Source organism: Triturus cristatus, chromosome 6, assembly GCF_964204655.1.
Source record: "Triturus cristatus chromosome 6, aTriCri1.1, whole genome shotgun sequence".
In the NCBI taxonomy this organism is placed as follows: Eukaryota; Metazoa; Chordata; class Amphibia; order Caudata; family Salamandridae; genus Triturus; species Triturus cristatus.
Genome location: NC_140589.1, coordinates 1,069,439,666 through 1,069,457,565, shown reverse-complemented (window position 1 = coordinate 1,069,457,565; position 17,900 = coordinate 1,069,439,666). Strand labels below are relative to the sequence as shown.

The 17,900-nt window shown below is 45.3% G+C and overlaps 1 protein-coding gene across 2 annotated transcripts in view; it reads right to left on the bottom strand.

Moving 5' to 3' along the window:
• ABCB10 (ATP binding cassette subfamily B member 10) overlaps window positions 1-17,900 on the bottom strand; it is a 945,933-nt gene that overhangs the window by 643,391 nt on the left and 284,642 nt on the right. For both annotated transcript variants that reach the window (XM_085611934.1, XM_085611935.1), the window contains exon 5: window positions 15,516-15,662. In XM_085611934.1, the coding sequence (XP_085468060.1) occupies window positions 15,516-15,662 (147 nt within the window). The remainder of the gene's footprint in view (window positions 1-15,515; window positions 15,663-17,900) is intronic.

The window sequence follows — 17,900 nt, the reverse complement described above, 5'->3', positions numbered from 1 at the left end:
TGCACTGTGTTCAGACTAGCTCCAATGAAAGGAATCGTCTGAGGAGGAGTCAGCTGTGACTTTGGCATGTTCATGGTGAATCCCAGCGAGTGCAAGAGGTACGCTGTAGTCTGGAGAAGAAAGACACAACCTGGGGCAAACCTGCCTTCAACAACTAGTCATTGAAATAGGAGAATAATGGCACATCTGATATCCGCAGAGGAGCTGCAACCACCGCCATCACCTTGGTGAACACCAGAGGGGTGCTGGTAAGACCAAACGGAAACACAGTGAACTGAAAATGCTCATGGCCTACTGCACACCGCAGATAGCGCCAGTGGGCAGGCAGAATGGGAATGTGAAAAATGGCGTCCTGCGAGTTCAACGCTACCATACAGTCTCCTGGGTCCAGGGCAGACAAAACCTGAGCTAACGTGAGCATTCTGAATTACTCCTTCTTGAGGAAGAAGCGGAGGGCCCCCAGATCTAAAATAGGACGAAGGCCTTTGTCCTTTTTGGAAACCAGAAAGTAGCGAGAACAGCAAACGCAGCCTAATTCTGGCACTGGAGCACTCTCTATGGCTCCTTAGGCCAAGAGAGCCATGACTTCCTTGCAGAGAAGGGACAGATGATCCTCCATCAGCCGGTCAGGAGATGTGGCATGGAGGTAAGGGTAGTCATCAATGGCAGTGTGCTCCAGCGCTGAATCCACCTTGTCTCGGAAGAGACAGGTGACATCAAAGGACATGTCCATAAGAAAGGATTGCACATTCCCCCCAAAAAACAGTTGTCGTCAACCAGGCGTGGCACCTTGAGGCCACCATCGATGAAACTGCTCTGCCCAGAGAGTCGTAGTCAAATACACAATGGATAGTAGACTTTGCTGCATCTCCCCCATCAGCAACAGCCTGAGAGACTACAGCCCGGGCATCCTCCGGGACCTGTGGCAGCACTTACACAACTGTGTCTCACAGAGCATGGGAAAAACAGTCCAAAAGTCATGCGGTGTTCACACACCGCAATGCCAGGCTGGCAGAATAAAAATTCTTCTTCCCGAAAGAGTTCAGCCTCTTTGGATTCCCTATCTGGGGGAATGGTAGGGAATTTCCCTTGGGATGTCGGGGCTTGGACCACCTTGGGAGAGGTATTTTGGGTCCCCTGTGGAGGGGCGGTGGCGGCAGGCGATTGTCCTATTCACAGGAGCCCCTGTGAGGGGTGTGGACCAAGACCCAATAGGACGTCAGTGAGGGCTTCATTGAAAGAGAGTAAAGGTTCTGAAGGGAGGACTCCTGGTTGCAGCACCTCTGTCAAGACGTTAGTATTGACTGCCACCGAGGGCAACTGAAGGTCGAGAACCTCAGCTGCCCTTCGCACCACCATTGCATTAGAAGCTGCCTTCTCTTAAGCCATGGTAGGGGGAGAAAGCATACCAGTTTCTGGAGAATTATCCAGTCCACAACTTCACCCAGTTCTTCACACCAGTCCATTTTAGGGTTATTTTCATATGACTGTTTTTCCTCAGAATCCAGTGACCACCTCCCATTCCTCTCTAAGTCCTAACCCAAGGAAATAGGGCTCAGGCACTGATCTAGGAAGCAGGGCTCTGTGTGGCGCTGGAAACGGCATCAGGCAACGCCCCTCCAGCTCTGCATCAGAATGGGGATGGCACCGCCGGTGGCCCCAGGGGTGCGTCTGCATTGGGACCAGCATTGGGGAAGGTCGAGTTGGTATGACCAGCGCTGTTCCAGCTCCAGGAATGGATTCATGGGGCCCGACTGGAGCCAGAGCCACTGAGGCAGAACCAGAAAGGGCCCCCTCCAAATCCATGGGGCCCGAAGGTGCGCCAAGAGGGTTGGCCACCCAGAGAGGAGGTGCATGGCCTCATAAAATTTCTTGAGTTGGGCAGGATCGCTTCTGATTCTGGAAAATCGTCGAGGCACAGAGTCGGCAGGCGCGAGCTCTCCCGCTGAGCCTGGCCTCTAATGCTGACGCTCCCTCATCCCATCGGCCGAGGAGAAGTCAAAGACCTCTTCAATGACTTCTTCTTGTACTTCGACGTACCCTAGTGTCCCGAGGACTTGGAGTGGGACGACGACCTTGGACTCCACGACCACTCCCAGAACCTTCCTCTTGACCGGGACCTCGAGTGACACGTAGTCACATGCAGAGCCACCATGAGCTGGAGGGATCGCTCCCGCAAGGCCTGAGGGCTCATTTCGCAGCAACTGGAGCACGATTGTCGCCTGTCCATACACCACAGGAAGACACGGTGCGGGTCTGTCACTGACATCAGCCGATGACCGGCTCCGTAGGGCTTGAATCTTGCTTTCTTAGATGACATCCTACACACCAGGAGGTACAATCTCAAAAGAAGTCGACAAAATGTAAAAAAAATCCTGTCAGTGACTAAGGGGTAGCTCTTTTCTGGATCAGCAGAGGCTGGCACAGAAAGAAAATAAATGAAGCCAGGGCGCCTAGGTGATGCCTATATAGGTGCTGCAGACATCACTTCCGGCCCAGAGGACGTCGACTATGCATGCAGAGGTGAACACCGCCACCTACCAGCGTACTGCTCACAAAAAATCTTCAGATTCTGGTCTGACGCCTGGGAAATTCTAGGGTAAGGAATATGCAGCTAAACGTCTCTATTAGATACCCATTTTACACAAACACTGCTCATTGGACTGTATATGGCATGCAGTTCTACTGGTTCTTCAATTCGGGTTGGCACTCTGAGTCCTTAGGGGTAAGGGGACAGAGATCAAAACCTGGGACTCTAGATCTCTGCCTCCCACATTTAATTCTCCTGCTCACCCTCTCTCAGAGGCATATGCCTACTTCTGTTCTCAACCTTTCCTAGACGTTTGCTCTAAAGTAAAATACTCTAATATGCACATCAGCATATTATGCTGTCTGGACAAGCTCTCTGGAATGTGTATTTGGACCTAATCCTCTAGGAGTTGCAGATCTGCTCGCAATTTCAGCAATTCTATGTTGTGTATCGGAGTTAAATGTTAGCATCTCTAAACTGTATTCTCCTCCTGAGATTACCCCAACTGAGCTGTTTATCTGTGAGCTTTATCTCAGGCTGCAAGCTCTGGATGTTGGCTCTGGACCACAGTTCCTGAGTTGTTTGCATGTCTGGCTTACGCCCAGCCTCGCTCTGCTTGAGCGACACTCATCTGTAGACAACTCGACACTTCTAGTCACTGTACTGCTCGGAGGCTATTAAGAACAGATTATTTCACACTGAAACACCTGTGCAGTAGCAACATTCCAGGCTCTGATTTAGGCGAAGAGAAAAACAGTTATCAAATGATTACGTTTTGCCATCAATTTTACAATTGTGATATATTAGTGCTTGGTTTTATTAATTTTAAAACAAGTGCTATTTTTAAGTATGAGAGTAAATTTCATATAAGGTAAGGTCCTAAAATAAGCCTAGAGCGCTACTTGTGACACTTCCCATTAATAATTAACTGTGTTTTATAAAAAACAATGTATACATTGTATTTTAATGAGAACCTTTACGGCTTTGTCAAAATATAGTTATATTTTATTGATTACTACCTGTATAAACTTCACTTTTAGACATGGCGGGTTTCTATCTATAGTTGTGTTTCCCTTTCCCCATGTAACTACACTAATAGGAATGTATTTTACATGATATTTTCAAGTGTGGGAAACTTCTAAGAGTGTTATACTGTGTAATTATGAACCAATGTATTGTGTTTTAATTGGTTTTATTTACAACCTTTATGACCTATGACCGCAATAAAGTATTTTCTCTCTTTCTTATAGTTCCTGTGTGTATGTCTCCCACTGATCTTAACTTTAAACCATACTCAATGTAATTTTCTTAGATTTTATTCTGCACTGATCTCATACTGCCAATTGATCTCAGCTTTTAGAAGCAATGTTCTCTCCGTCTATCGCAATCTCTTGTGAGCGTCTGCTCACTTTTTAAAACTGTATTCCTGCTTTTGATATCATACTCTCAGATAACTACCTCTGATCCTGATCTAGGCCCTCTGTTTTATTAATGATCCTGATTTTAGCCGGAGTGATGACCATGTTTCTGATTTCAGTCCCTCAACTGCAAAGAAACACATGTTCACTGCTTGAGATATAGGGTCCGTGCTCAACCACTCAACTATGGATTATGCGTTCAGGGTCTCTAAACTGTGTGTTCTTCAGCTCAACATCTGTGAGCTGCATGTCGGTTTCTGATTTCAGACTACTGGAGTTAGTGTCCCTTAAACTATTGCCTTAGCTGTATTTCGTTTCCTAATGTAACCATCTTTGTATATCTGCCGCTTGCTTGTCTTAGCCTGTATGAGCGGAAAGTCAAATCCTGATTTTGCCCTCTGATTTTAATTCTGACTGATTTCGTCTACTAAGCCTGCTCCTCGTCTAAGCTTCCCCCAGCTGTATTTCTGTTTCTGCAGTCCCCTTCTCAGCTGAATGTTAGGCTCTATTCATAACTTTTCCAAGGTATATGGATGCAACCTGTCACTTATTCGCTGTTAGTGGGTATACTGATGATCTTACCACTAGTGGCGTCATTTTGAGTTGCACATAAATGGTGTGGTAATACTGCACCTGGAATTACAGATGCTCGTGGAACAGGACTTACCTGATGGCGTATTACCACCCCTTTATGAGTTTGTGCTTTTGGGGCTGAGGATTAATCTCAAATTGGTCTTTGCCCACCTATTCCCTATCTCCATTATAAATGTTTTCCCAATTCATATTTAGCCAGGGTTTTTAAAGCAAAATGTTAATGGTTAAAAATAAAATCTCATCTGTGGGTTTTTCCGCTCGACTTGTAATCCCAATATGACTAAAAACACAAATCTGCAGCCAAACTGGGATTTCCCAGAAACTTGAAATGAAGAGTGAATTGGTACATTATTTTCTTTCAGCTTAGATCCGTGTTTCTCCGTTATGTGTATGCTACTGATCTCAGTTGATCAAATGTTTTGTGTGCACGTTACTTTATGTCTGTTGGCATGGCGTCTAATGCTCTGTTGATCCTACTAAAGGAAAATAAGTGACTTTTAATATATATAATGGTCGCATGTGGCCCACTTAGGGTATTATAATTGTGCTCTGGACACTATATGTCCCATAATGCATCATGTGTGAAAAACGAAATCAGCCAATAAAAAGATGTTGCACTTAGCCAATCAAAAACATGCTGCATATTTAAAAGGAGAGAGCAATCACGGCGCCATATATGCAAATGAAGAGCCTTTGAGAAAGAGGTTTTATACCTTGAAACGCGTCAGGCATGGAAAATTCATTGGAATACTGAGGAGAGCTGAATTGAAGCGAGCTGTTGAGTGCTTTCTCGAGATCTGGACATTTGGTGAAGAAAAAAAAAATGCTCTGTTGATCTATGCATGTACTGTGTGGATGCCAGTCAGTGTATTATATGGATGACCTTCCTTTCATCTGTCTGTCAGCCTTTCAGTCCTTGGGTGTCTGTATGCCTCTAAGGCTTGGAAGCCTAAATCCAAGCATCTTGGGTGGACACCATCTCCCCCTCTTCAAAAAATTATTTCTGCGACTTAATTTTATGCTGAGAGACCAGGACACCCAGTTCCCAGGAAATAATTAGCTTTTAAAGTCAACAAATCAATCAATCAAATAATGTTTGTTTGCATGTCTCTTTCTTTATGCAGGGACACTGCTTAGACAGTTACTACTCTATGTGAATGGTTGTTTTTATTTCTGTTGGCAGGTGCACACTTAAGAACCTGAACATCTATGTGTATGCATTTGCGCTTTTGCTGTAAGTCTGTGTGCATAAAAGCTTTTATTTGCGTTGGTCTATGTGTACACTGAGTGTGCTGTTGGTTTCTGTCGGATAAATACAAGTAGGTATGTTGATCTGTTTGCATGTGTATGTTTATATGTACTTTGTGTGGTGGTAGATCTGAATACTGTATGCATCTATGCGAATTAACTTGTATATATTAATCTACTGAATTTGTAGATGTCTGTGTATAAGGCCCATAACAGGAACCAACTAATATGAAAGAACAGTGTAACAATTTTTTTTATGTGAAAGTGATCCTTCTAAAAATAACTAGAAAACATGTAATACCGTATCTCCTCTACCCATTTTTCAAATAAGGATATAAATGAGTAACCGTGTAACATATGTCACCGACAAATTAGTGTTTGTGCCACTTACAATAACAAGCGTTGGCAAACCCAAAATGCAGAGATATTGGCTTTGCCAGTGCTTATTTTTCAGTTGCCTATGTACGCATGTTTTAAGATGCTTGTGCACATGGCTCACAACATTTGAATGGGTTTTCTATCACCGAAGATCCATTCCAAGATGGTTTCCAATACACACGTGCCATCGTCACACGTGTATTCTGAAAGGCATACTTGCACGTGTCGTGAACACATGCTGCAATATTTAGGTCTCACCTATGCAGTCATTGCACTGCGAGGCGTACCCTGTACTATTCAGTGGTCTTACAACCTGCCCACAGCATACCATTGGTTGTTTTCTTTGTCATTATGCGTTTTAGTATTCTTGGACGTGCAATGTAATTTCCTACTTTCAACACAAGCGTACAGCTTCTTATTTATGTTGCTTTCACCCTATCTGCCATCTCTACTGACGCTTTAGTAATATTGAGACACCACTTAGGCACATTAAATTATGCTCTGTAATTAAAAAACAAGGGGAGGCGCCCTATTCATGAGTATTCACGGAGGCGTCAGGATCTGCTCATCTGGATTGGCTGCCTGACACTGCACTTCCCACACTGTGGTATGCCCTGCATGTCGCAGCATACGGTTGCCCGCTCATATCAGCCTACCCAGATTGACTGCGGCCTCCTCCCATCCCTGCAATAAGGGGCCCTGCAGCTCAGTGGGGGACTCTCCTCCCACACAGCTCTGTCCCAGACTTGCGTAGCAGGAAGGTGCCCTGAAACACTGCTGCTCCCTTCTGCACCAGACAATGAGTGTGCTGACCTGGCGCTCCTAGGCTGAAAAAACAGCCTGTCACATCTGCTCCCTGCCCGTGTAGCTCTCTGTGACATCCAGGGCTGGGGCTTTCTCCTTCCTCATTGCTGCACCCCCCTAACCCATGGACTGCCTACTGGGGTGCACGCTGGGTGTGCTGCTTTACTTTAGAAGCCTGGCTGCCTACATCACCCGACGCTCGTACCACCTTCGCCCCCTCTCTCCACATTGCCTCAAATTTTTTCCATCCTCATGATGGGCCGTAGACACCCAAAGCAGCGCAAGCCGGTCTTCAAGCAGGCCAAGCGTGCTCGCCGCCAGGGTTCCCAATCTGATACAGACTGTTAGACTTGACTTGACTTGTGGCGTGTTTCCTCGGTCTTCTTGCTTACTGACCTTCTGGTTTTGACTCTATTTTCACTGGTTTAGTGTCTCTGCGCACTTTCTCACTGCTTTTCAGTGTTATAGTGCAAGTGCTCCTGTTATAAATTGAGTTATGGATTGGTGTTTCCATGATTGGCACAATGGATTTACTGGTAAGACCCTAGTAAACTGCACTGTGTGTGCCAGGGCCTGTAAATCCAAAGCTACTGGTGCCACCCACGGAAGTAGCCGATAAAAAGGTAACTCAGACCTGCCACTGCAGGGTCTGAGCGCAGTTTGTAACTGCCATGTAGACCTGGCAGGTGCACCCACTTGCCATTCCCTAAAACTTCCCTTTTCTACATGTTAGTCACCCCTAAGGTAGGCCCAAGGTACCCCTGTGGGCAGGGTGCAGTGTATGTGAAAGGTAGGATATGCCCTGATGTTTGTGGCATGTCCTGATAGTGAAATACTACCAATTCCGTTTTTCACTATAGCAAGGCCACCTGCTCCCATAGGACAGAATGGGGAGTTTGTTTAGAACAGCTTATAAACATAACTGGCCCTGGGAACTAGGTGAAAAAATAAAGTTTAGTATGCCTGAACTCAGAATCTAAAGATGCATCTTTTAGTGAAGGTGATTTTTACATTCTGTGTTTGAAAATACCACTTTTAGAAAGTAGGTATTTTCTTGCTCAGCCATCCAGTGGGCCTCTACTAGGTTTGTGGATTGACTGTCTGGGTTTTGGTTGACAGAGGCTGGGGAAGAGCCATGGCTCCAGTTAATCTACCTGGCTCAGGAAAGGGCTGAATAGACCTGGGCTACATTTAGAGTAGGGGGGAGGGATTTCCTTTCACCTGAATGGGCCTGGTCTGCCGTTGACAATGCCATCTCCACCTCCTGCCAGGAAGCCACACCAGAGAGGGCAGAACTGGTTCTGGCTGGGCCCAGACACTCTCTGCCTGAGATGACAAAGGATTTTGGGCTATAAAGAGTAGGACCGTAACCCCTGAATTTTACTACTCTTTTGGACCGAGAAGACTGCAGAGAAGAAGAAATGGAGAAGCTGTAAGGAGGAGCTACCACTTTGCTGAGTGCTTTGCTGTGTTGGCCTGCAGTGGCTGCTCCTGTCTTGGGCAGGGAAAGGACTGCACTGAACTTTCTGCAATCCATCTTTGTGAGTTTCTCCAAGAGCTTGAGGGAGAGCTTGCCCCCTGTTCAAGAAGTCTCAGGAACAGCAAAGACCAAGTTCTTCTGCCCTCAGCACTGGGGACTATGTGCTTTGTGCTGCAACAGAAGAAAAAGCAACCAGGCGCCTTCTACAACGCCGCTGCCGACTCCGTGTCCAGAAGGCATCGCCGCAACGTGACCCTGGTCTCACTGACTACGCCTGCTGATGCTGCCACCGAGCCGCTGCTCGCACCGCAACCTGTGGGCACCGCACCCCACATTGCCTCGCTTCACAACGAAGCCTTGGTATCCCCGAGGAGGCTGCTCCACACCAAAATTGACCCCGCTGCTTGCACCGTGGTTCAAAGGCACCGCTCAAAGTTACAGGATGCTCCGCGCCAAGACATATGTTGTTTGTCTGTTTTATACTCTTTCTTTTAGTACTTATTGTTTACGTCTTTTGCCAATTTATTGTAATTATGAATTATTTATGTGATTATTGTCAGACATTATGTTAATGATTGTACTGGTCCTTTTTATTTGTGATTTTGTGAATAAATTTATTTTTGTATATTTTTGTTTTTTACATTATTTTACTGTTTTTTACTCATCTGTTGACTATATATGGTCTAATCGTCTCCAGTAAGAGTGAGTGAGTGACTAGAGTGAGGTTTCGGATAGGTCTCAAGTGTAGCAGCCTGTTAAGCACGTAGACTACGTAGCTTTGTCCAAAGGACTCTCTCTTTTCGCACTCAGACTTCACCAGTGGCACTGATGCTATAATGGCATAAGTGTGAGCTGGGTTTCGCCTCGTCGATGCACGCTTCAATACCCTCACCAGCGTCCTCAATAGTATGGGTGAACGCCTAGATAGGCAAAACACTAGACTTGACTGGCCGAAGAACACATCTCAGACTTGGATGATGGTGCTGGGACCATGGCAAAGCGCCTGAAGAGGCTGGAGCATATGCTGAAGATGGTGGCGATCAAAATCGAAGACCTGGAGGCACAGTCCCACAGAAACATCATTTGTATATTGGGTATTGCAGATATGTGGTACCCGGACACATTCTTTGAACAACTACTCACAAGACTCTTCAACCACAGCAGTTTCACATCCACCTTTGTGGTTGAACATGCGCATAGGTTGCTGGACCGGAGACCACCGGCTGGTGCCCCACCACGCCCAATCAACACGCCTCCTTAATTATAAAGACAGGGAAACAGAGCTCAGACTGGCACGCGAACGTGGCCTGCTACAATACAAAGGCTCTGCTGTCCCACTGTACCCCGACCTCACCATGGCCGTCCTTGACGCACGCCGCAAGCACTCAGACGCAAAAAAAAATGCGTGTAAACTCAGCCTCAAATATTCCATGTTGTACTCTGCACAGCTACGAATCGATGTTAACAGACAACAGAATTTGTTCGATACACCTGCAGACTTGGTGGCCTTCTGCAACTAGTACTCCGCTAATAATGCCTACTCACGATGCACTATGCCGGAGCGCTTCTCTTCACTGTGCTCCTTAATGCAACATTTATCTAACTGATGCCTGTAGTTCCTTTGCCCACCTTGATCTTTAATCATCAGGGACCGGCCAACTGAGGACAACCCCCCTTGTTGTCTCTGTACTTTCGTCTGGTGTGGGTAGGGGGGTATTTTGTTTTGGATGTTCTTTGTTTGTATTTTACTGGTCATTGGGCACCTATTTCATCTATTAAAGGCATGGCACAATTGCCATTCCTAATTTCCTTAGATAACATCTAGTGAAAGCCAGGATAAACTGGCAGACATCACCTTTCGTATATGGAATATTCATGGCCTTAACCAGTGTAAGTGGAATCTAGTTATTGCACACCTTTACTGCCCCAGGGTCAAAATTTGCATTCCTCCAAGAAACCAATCTCCCATCCTCTGGACTCTCACACGTGCTTCCATGTGGGGGACGCACCGTTATTTCTCCTGCTTCAGTTCCTGCTCGGTATGGACCCTTATCCATAAAAGCGTCCCTTTCTCCCTTACCACCAGCTTTCATAGACCAAGATGGCCACTTCATCTTACTGGCCGACATATTGGCAGAAAAGTGCCCGCTATTGGTGATAGTCTATGGCCCCTAACATAGACCCACCCGACCTCTACAGAAATGTATACTCACTCCTGGGACAGGTGGAGGCAGACATTATGCTTTTGGGCAGAGACTTCAACATGGTGCAGGATCCTCAGGAGGATACCATTGGCAAACAACCAATTGGTAAACCACAGGCACGGGGGTACTCCATGACATCTCTGACACCCGCATACTCCACAACATTTGGGGCGCCTAACGCCCCACTATCCCTGACTTCACATTCTACTCTTCACACAACAACGTTTGGTCGAGGCTTGACTATTTGCTTCTCATTGCTAATATCATGAAGTGGAAGACAGATGCAGCGCATTTACCTAGTACATGGTCTGATCACTGCCCTGTTTGCTTAGTGTTACAGATTCCCTATGGTGGCTGCTTGGAGAACTCTGGGCGATTCTTTCTTTCCTGCCTCCTTTTATTCGTTTTTTTCTTTTGTTCTTTCTCAAAGGCAAGAGGCAGTAGCCAATGCCAGACTGACTGACTCAATCTTTTTAGGTCTGTGTTAGTCTCGACCTAGCTTACAGAAAATCATTTTTTTTAAAGATTGATGAGGACACAGCATATTCCCAACCAGCCATGACAAAACAAAAAGAATTGCCAGAAGGCTGAAAGGCAATGCCATTCCTACTAGCTTTGCCAATGCTTGTTTTACATTGTGTTTTTTTGCTTTCACACCATGCACTTTTATTTTACATTGGGTTTTCTTCACAATTAATCAATTCATGACACTGCTTATATTTACAACACACTAACCCTAGGAACTCCCAGGGGAGGGAACTAGAGGCGCGGGGTGCTCGGAGCAAGCTGGCCTCCAACCTATAATGAATACACAAAAAGAAGCTGCTCTCGAGTAAAAAGTGACCGGAACTAAATGTGGCAAAAACTACTTTGTGGACGCTGGCATCTCACAAAAGATGAAGGACTGTCCTCACACACCACCAGGTGTCATGCTTCATCATCGGCAGTCCTCGCTCTCTAAAACCTAGGTTTGATAGAGAGTAGGCCTTCACCTGGAGACAGGGAGGCACTTCTAGAGCACAGTGGGGGCACGTGAAATGTGACTAAAGATCTAAAAACCAGTATAATTGCTGAATTGACATTTATTCAGAAAGGCACTTATATGGAATTAAAACAGAAACGGTGGGAGGGGTATTATTACCCCATCACCGTAGTGGCTAAATTTGTCGACATGTTTCTGCCTATATGGTCCAAAGGAGCCGCGGCATTCATCAGGACAAAATAATTAATCTGAGCTCCTTTCTTACCACATTTATTCAGTATTAAATTACCACTAGGAAGGCTGACCTGTGCCACTCTACCAACAGAAGATTTTCATAAAACCTGCAAACATAAGTGAAAAGAGAAAATTGCCATCAAAACCTTCGGTCATTTTAGAAGTAAAATTGCCATACATGCACAAATTAATACATATAGTGGTTATTTGTGTATGACACGTGTCAATGCAATCGTGAATACACATAATCTCATTAGAGAACACATGTGAGATAAACTCACAACCTTACCCTATGGTGGTTTCCTACACGCCCCATGGGAGGAGAGTGGAGGAGAGACCCCTGTAGTCAAACTCTGGAAGAAGGGAAATAGAAGCATAAAGGTGAGTAAGCGTCCATCCCACACCCATTTCTTCCTCATGTGGACTAAGGGTGTCTGGTTATTACACATTCATACTCTCATTCACGCTCTTACCAAATCAAGGTGCGCATCTCACCGTGATCCTGGATGTGCCTGCTCTTCCTTCCCAGAGTCGAATGAACCCGTGAACTGTTGAGCCTTAATTAGTAACACTCACGGAATGTAATCCACGTGTCCTCGTAATTAGGAGGACATTCGGTGTCTAACAAGTGCCCCTGTAAATCATTGGAAGCGTGCCTGACCCCAGCGTCAGCAATTTGAAAGAGGCGGGATGGCCGGAATCTAAGAATTAGCATCTGTGGTTCCACAGTTGTATTTAATAAAGCTAAGTAACCTGTTGGCGGCTCAACATCGATGCTTCCCAGTGTCACGGGGAAGCCACCTGACTGACTGGACGGCGCGTCTGCGTACCATGTCTGCGTGCCGAGTCAGGCTGTTCAGCCCCTATTTGCCTTTACGATACCACCCCTCTCTTGCATTCAAGACCGCAAATGGGGTGGTATAAATATTCAAAGGAACAGAAATACTTTGTATGGGTCAAGCGATGGTGTGCAATCAGTGCTCAAACTCACAGGCGCTCCCCAAATAGACTTTATATGGGTGCCATCGAATCACACATTTAAAGCAAATAATTAAAAAACCTGAGGATATGTCGGCTGAATAGCTGTGTCACTGATTTACAAGAATAAAGGTTTTGGGAAAAAAAAACTAAAAAAAAAAACCTGAGGATAGGATTTTATGTGCAAGACGTTGTGAACTTTCACACATCATGGTAATCTGTGATGTGATAACGGATACATAGTATTTGCTTAGTGCGGGTGTGAAAGAGTACGGGCAGAATGAGGTGGAAAGGTCAAAGGACCTGTAGTGTTCATGCTCCTTCACGAATATTAATTATTTTTAAAGTTGCTATTAATGGTTTGGGTAAAGGACGGAAAGGACATGGCTATTTTTAATAGAGTGATGGCCACACTGGACGCAGACAGGTAGGATATTGGCTGTGCGCCAAGGTCTACAGCAGAATTATTCTCATTGAGGTTGTATTAATTTCCAATCTGGAGTCATGGTATCTCATCATTCTTGTTAGACACCGGATGTCCTCCTACTTACGAGGAAACGTGGATTACATTCCGCGAGTGTTACCAATTAAGGGGACTATTTAAGGCTCAACAGTTCACGGGTTCATTCGACTCCGGGGAGGAAGAGCAAGCACATCCAGGATCACGGTGAGAGGCACACCTTGATGTAATAAGAGAGTGAAAGAGTATGAATGTGTAATAACGAGATGCCCTTCATCCACATGAGTAAAAAATGGGTGTCGGATGGAAGCTTACTCACCTTATGCTTCCATTTCCCTTCTTCCAGAGTTTGACTACAGGGGTCTCTCCTCCACTCTCCTCCCATGGGGTGTGTAGGAAACCACCATAGGGTAAAGCTGTGAGTTTATCTCACATGTGTTCTCCAATGAGATGATGAGTATTCACGATTGCAGTGACACGCGTTATACACAAATAACCACTATATGTATTAATTTGTGCATGTATGGCAATTTTATTTCTAAAATGACCGAACATTTTGATGGCAATTTTCTCTTTTCACTTATGTTTGCAGGTTTTATGAAAATCTTCTGTTGGTTGAGTGACACAGGTTAGCCTACCTAGTCGTAACTTCATACTGAATAAATTTGGTAAGAAAGGAGCCCAGATAAATTATTATGTCCTGATGCCGCTGATCCTTTGGACCATATAAGCAGAAACATGGCGACAAATTTAGCCTCTACGGTGATGGGGTAATAATTCCCATCCTTTCACTGTATCGGTTCCAGAGTAGCATGCTACTCGCAGAAAAAAAAGGGCTTCAACACCACATCAGGGGTAGTAAGCGCTATATAATGCAAACCTTTTTCCCTCTTCTATCCCTCCGCTATCCTTCTGAATCCAAACAACTGACTAACCTATCCATTACTCAAATGACTTTCATATTTCACTATACTACTTCAACATTAATCCTTTATGGGTTCCGGAGTAGCGTGCTACTCGCCGAAAAAGTGCTTCGCCACCTCGTCTGGTGTAGTAAGTACTATATAAATGCAATTACAATACAATATAATTGCCTTTCTGAATAAATGTTAATTTGGCAATTATACTGGTTTTTAGATCTTAAGTCACATTTCACGGGCTCCCACTTAGCTTTAGAAGTGCCTCCCTGTCTCCAGGTGAAGGCCCACTCTCTATCAAACCTAGTTTTTAGAGAGCGAGGACTGCCGATGATGAAGCATGACACCTGGTGCTGTGTGAGGACAGTCCATCTTTTGTGAGATGCCAGCGTCCACAAAGTAGTTTTTGCCAAATTCAGTTCCGGTCACTTTTTACTCGAGAGCAGCTTCTTTTGTGTATTCACTGCTTATATTTGCACATCTTTCCAGCAATTTCAAAGTTTTTAATGTTTTACTGCTTATTTATGTTGCTTTCAGTCTATCTGCCATCTCGATGGATCCTTTAATTACTTACGCTCACAACTGTACGCCCATCTACCCTGCTCCACTCTACACCACTCCACGCCACTATACTTTACGCCATGCCACTCCATCCAAGGCACTCTACTGCATTCTACGCCACTCCATCCAACTCTACAGCACACAGCTCAACTCCACGCTACCCCTTTCCATTCAACTATATGCCACTCTACTCCTTGCCACTCTACACCAATCCACTCTACACCGTGCCACTCGACCCCACACCACCCTACGTCGCTCCACTCTACACCACACCACTAACATTTAGCAAATCTGAACAGCAACCATGATATTGTACAACATGGCTAAAAGACACACGGAAAGCAATCGCTCTAACATAGGCAAGACCTATTGGCTTTGCAAGTGCTTGTTAATTTACCAATCTAAAAACGGCAGATAGCGGAGTTGTTGTTTGCATGACTACTGTGCTAGTCAAAGGTTGCGGTCTAAATCATGACTTGCTATTTTCTGATAAACGTTACCCCTATGGTAATCTGAAAATGATTACGAAAACATGGCTGTCAAAAATCCATGACCATGGAGAAGGTGTATATTCACTTCAGAGCCCTAGGAGTCCATCTTATGCAACCCCATACGGACATCATCTACATCTATGTAACGTTCTTATTTTAGCAATTCTAGGTAAAGGGTTCCAGTCAAAGTAACAGATTAACTGTAGGGAAAAGAAAAATGATTCATAAATACTTACTGCTCCAAAGAAGCCAGACCGAGCTACTGCCTCTTTCTTCATCAACTGTAATACATGTTCAGCTTTACTTGAATATTTCTCCATCTCCATCATTTCTTTACAAAAGGTTCGAACTGTTCGAATGTTTCCAATGCGTTCCTCAGCCAACTAGAATTCAAGCCAAAATATAAAATTGAGTAACTTGATATATAATATGTTCTATGTGACAACGTAGTATAGCCAGAAGTCCACAGGAGCTCCTATCTACTACTTTCGGTGCAGGAGATCACATCCACTACCAGATTTTCTACAGACCGGATGCCCTGTCTCTCAAAGAGGTCAAGGTAAGCATAAGAAAGAAAATTCAACTTGCTCGGCATGGTATTTCAACCATGAATTTAAATTCAATTGTAAAAACCGTTTCTTTAAAAAGAAATATCAAACATGTTTATCAAAGGCCTGTGTTATGTTTGTCTTTTAATGCAAAGCTATTTTCCAGGAAGCTAAAATTGGATTGCACACTAAAACACGTACTCGGGCTTGTCCATTAGCAGATAAAAAACAAGGCACATTTCACATTCTTTCAAGTGGTTTGTTTGACTGGCAGATATTATCGTATTTGAAAAGATTTACAGGCCAATAGGAAAACGAGGTAGCTGCTCAACTACAATAAGTTATTACACTTGCCTTCTAATGTCACAAGGCCTGCCAGCAGCACGGTGAAAGGCAGGTCAAGGAGCACAATTAAAGCAGTAAATGTAAACAAGGAAAAGGGGAAACATAATTAGTTTCATACCTGTCGGTGTAGTTTTGCAGCTTATAGCATTTCTAGATCCACATGCTGTGCATTATTCTGCCATCTAGTGGTTGTGTCCGAATTTTCTATAAAACCTTTTACCCTTTTACTATTTTTAGGTCTCGCCTGAGCCAGCGCTTTAGCGCTGCTCTGGCGAGAGATTTAGTAAGCGGTATTTGGAAGTGCCGACTAGTAGCTTTTCAGGCCTCCAGCTACAGTGCATGTGCGCCGGGCGCGCCCACCATTTGCCAGCCTGCGTGAGCACTTTCGCGGCCGCTTTGATGTTCTCAGTGAGCCACGCGGCCACTGAGAACATCAAAGCGGCTGCGAAAGTGATCACCATTTGTCAGCCTGCGTGCCTCTCTCCGCCTACCCCCCTCCCTTATCCCACTTCCTGCTTGTTTTGTGTGCAACTCACATAGCCCTCAATCGGCCATAAGACCAACATCTCGGCGATTTTGGTTGTCCGGGGATCGCATACTTTCTCTTTCTGCCACAGGCTTATACAGCTGCACGGGGCCGCTATGGGGTTTACTTTACTTTGAGACATAAAATGCAGTCACCCTACACATGCCCCCTCCCATACTACGCAAAAAAACTTGGTCTTCTGCCACCCTCGCCCACAAACCTCTGCAAAATCCTCCAAATCCAACCAAACTCAAAAATAATTACCTGGATTCTTGCTGCCTCCCTGCCCTGACCATTTTCTGTCCAGTCAAATCCCCCCCGCACTCCCTCCACCCTCACATACCCACCCACCCTCTCCCACTGCACAGCTGTGTCCTGCGCTCTCATATTGAGAGCCGAAACGCGGCACCACATTGTCTGTGGCTCTGAGAGAGACGCTTGACAGGCTCAACACGGGTCATCAGAGGCCTGCATGGACTGGGAAGGGAGTGGCTGCAGCAGGCACAGCGCTACCTGCATTCTACCGCCTGCCTCAGGTCTGTGGAGGTCCAGGAGAGGTGGAAGAAGGCGGGTGAGATCTCCAGCGGCCATGTTACCTCCACGCTCGGATCTCTCGAGACACAGGGCAGGTGGCACAACAAAGCAGAAGCAAGAGCATCCCGTAGTGACGTCACACCAGACGTTTACCAGCTTTTGTTCGGGTTGTAAACAGCATCAGGACATACGTATTTGTGTTTTCAGTGTCATTACCAAAGCCCAATCTTTAGTTGATTTCACCTCCAAGGGGCAGAGTTGTATCCATCTAGTGTAACCCAGAAACGTTTTACGATCAGTTAAGTGGTGTTTTATGAAACAGGTTAGCAGCGTGCAAGTGCTGCTGATATTGTCTCCTAGGTGAGCCGAGGTACAAGTAAATAAATCAATTTGCCCACGATGACACGATTAATTCTCTGGGGAAGTCCAAGTTACACAAAGTCTCCTAGTTCCACAGCAGATAATAAGGTCCCCAAACCTATTCTAGCTGATAAGAACGATACATATAACCAGTCTGTTCATCCATGACCTTTCAGTGACATTGCCATAAAGGCCTCCTTATGACATGGTCGAGCAAACAAATGTGCAATGCCTACTAGTGCATAGGAAGGGGAAATGGTTAATGAGGAAACTGGTAAAAAGAACAGACATGGGGGACACTTAACTAA